The 413-nt window shown below is 36.6% G+C and overlaps 1 protein-coding gene across 1 annotated transcript in view; it reads right to left on the reverse strand.

The window, feature by feature from the left end:
* Positions 1–413, reverse strand: part of LOC111647012 (uncharacterized) — a 4,805-nt gene that overhangs the window by 3,153 nt on the left and 1,239 nt on the right. Inside the window, exon 3 of the mRNA XM_023396620.2 lies at positions 233–243. Within this exon, the coding sequence (XP_023252388.1) occupies positions 233–243 (11 nt within the window). The remainder of the gene's footprint in view (positions 1–232; positions 244–413) is intronic.

Here is a 413-nt window from a genome sequence, read left to right on the forward strand (position 1 = left end):
CTCAACTGAGTGTGAATCAGTGCTGAGCATCAGGCTGCATAAATGATGATGTATTTACTTACTGAACTATGTACTGAAGTGCATTTGAACGTTGCTGTGACCACTTAGGTCGAAAAGTGAACCTCACACTCAGTGAGGGAATCTTTTGAAATGTAAGTATTTTATTAATTTATTTATCTGATAGAGACAGTGCATGTTAATGAACATAGGTACAAAAACAATGTAAACATACATCCGACGTCCCTAGGCAGGTAACATAAAGCAAAATACACAACTACAAACAAACTATACAAATAAAAAGACACATACATTTTGCTGCATACTGAGTTTAAAGTGATCACTGATCTGGTTCGATTTAAGCCGATGTTTGAGACGTGTGTTAAAGGTGGGAAATGTAGGACATACAGGCAAAG

Source organism: Seriola lalandi, unplaced genomic scaffold (assembly GCF_002814215.2).
Source record: "Seriola lalandi dorsalis isolate HSWRI2012SDOR001 ecotype SW California unplaced genomic scaffold, Sedor1 jcf7180002054979, whole genome shotgun sequence".
In the NCBI taxonomy this organism is placed as follows: Eukaryota; Metazoa; Chordata; class Actinopteri; order Carangiformes; family Carangidae; genus Seriola; species Seriola lalandi.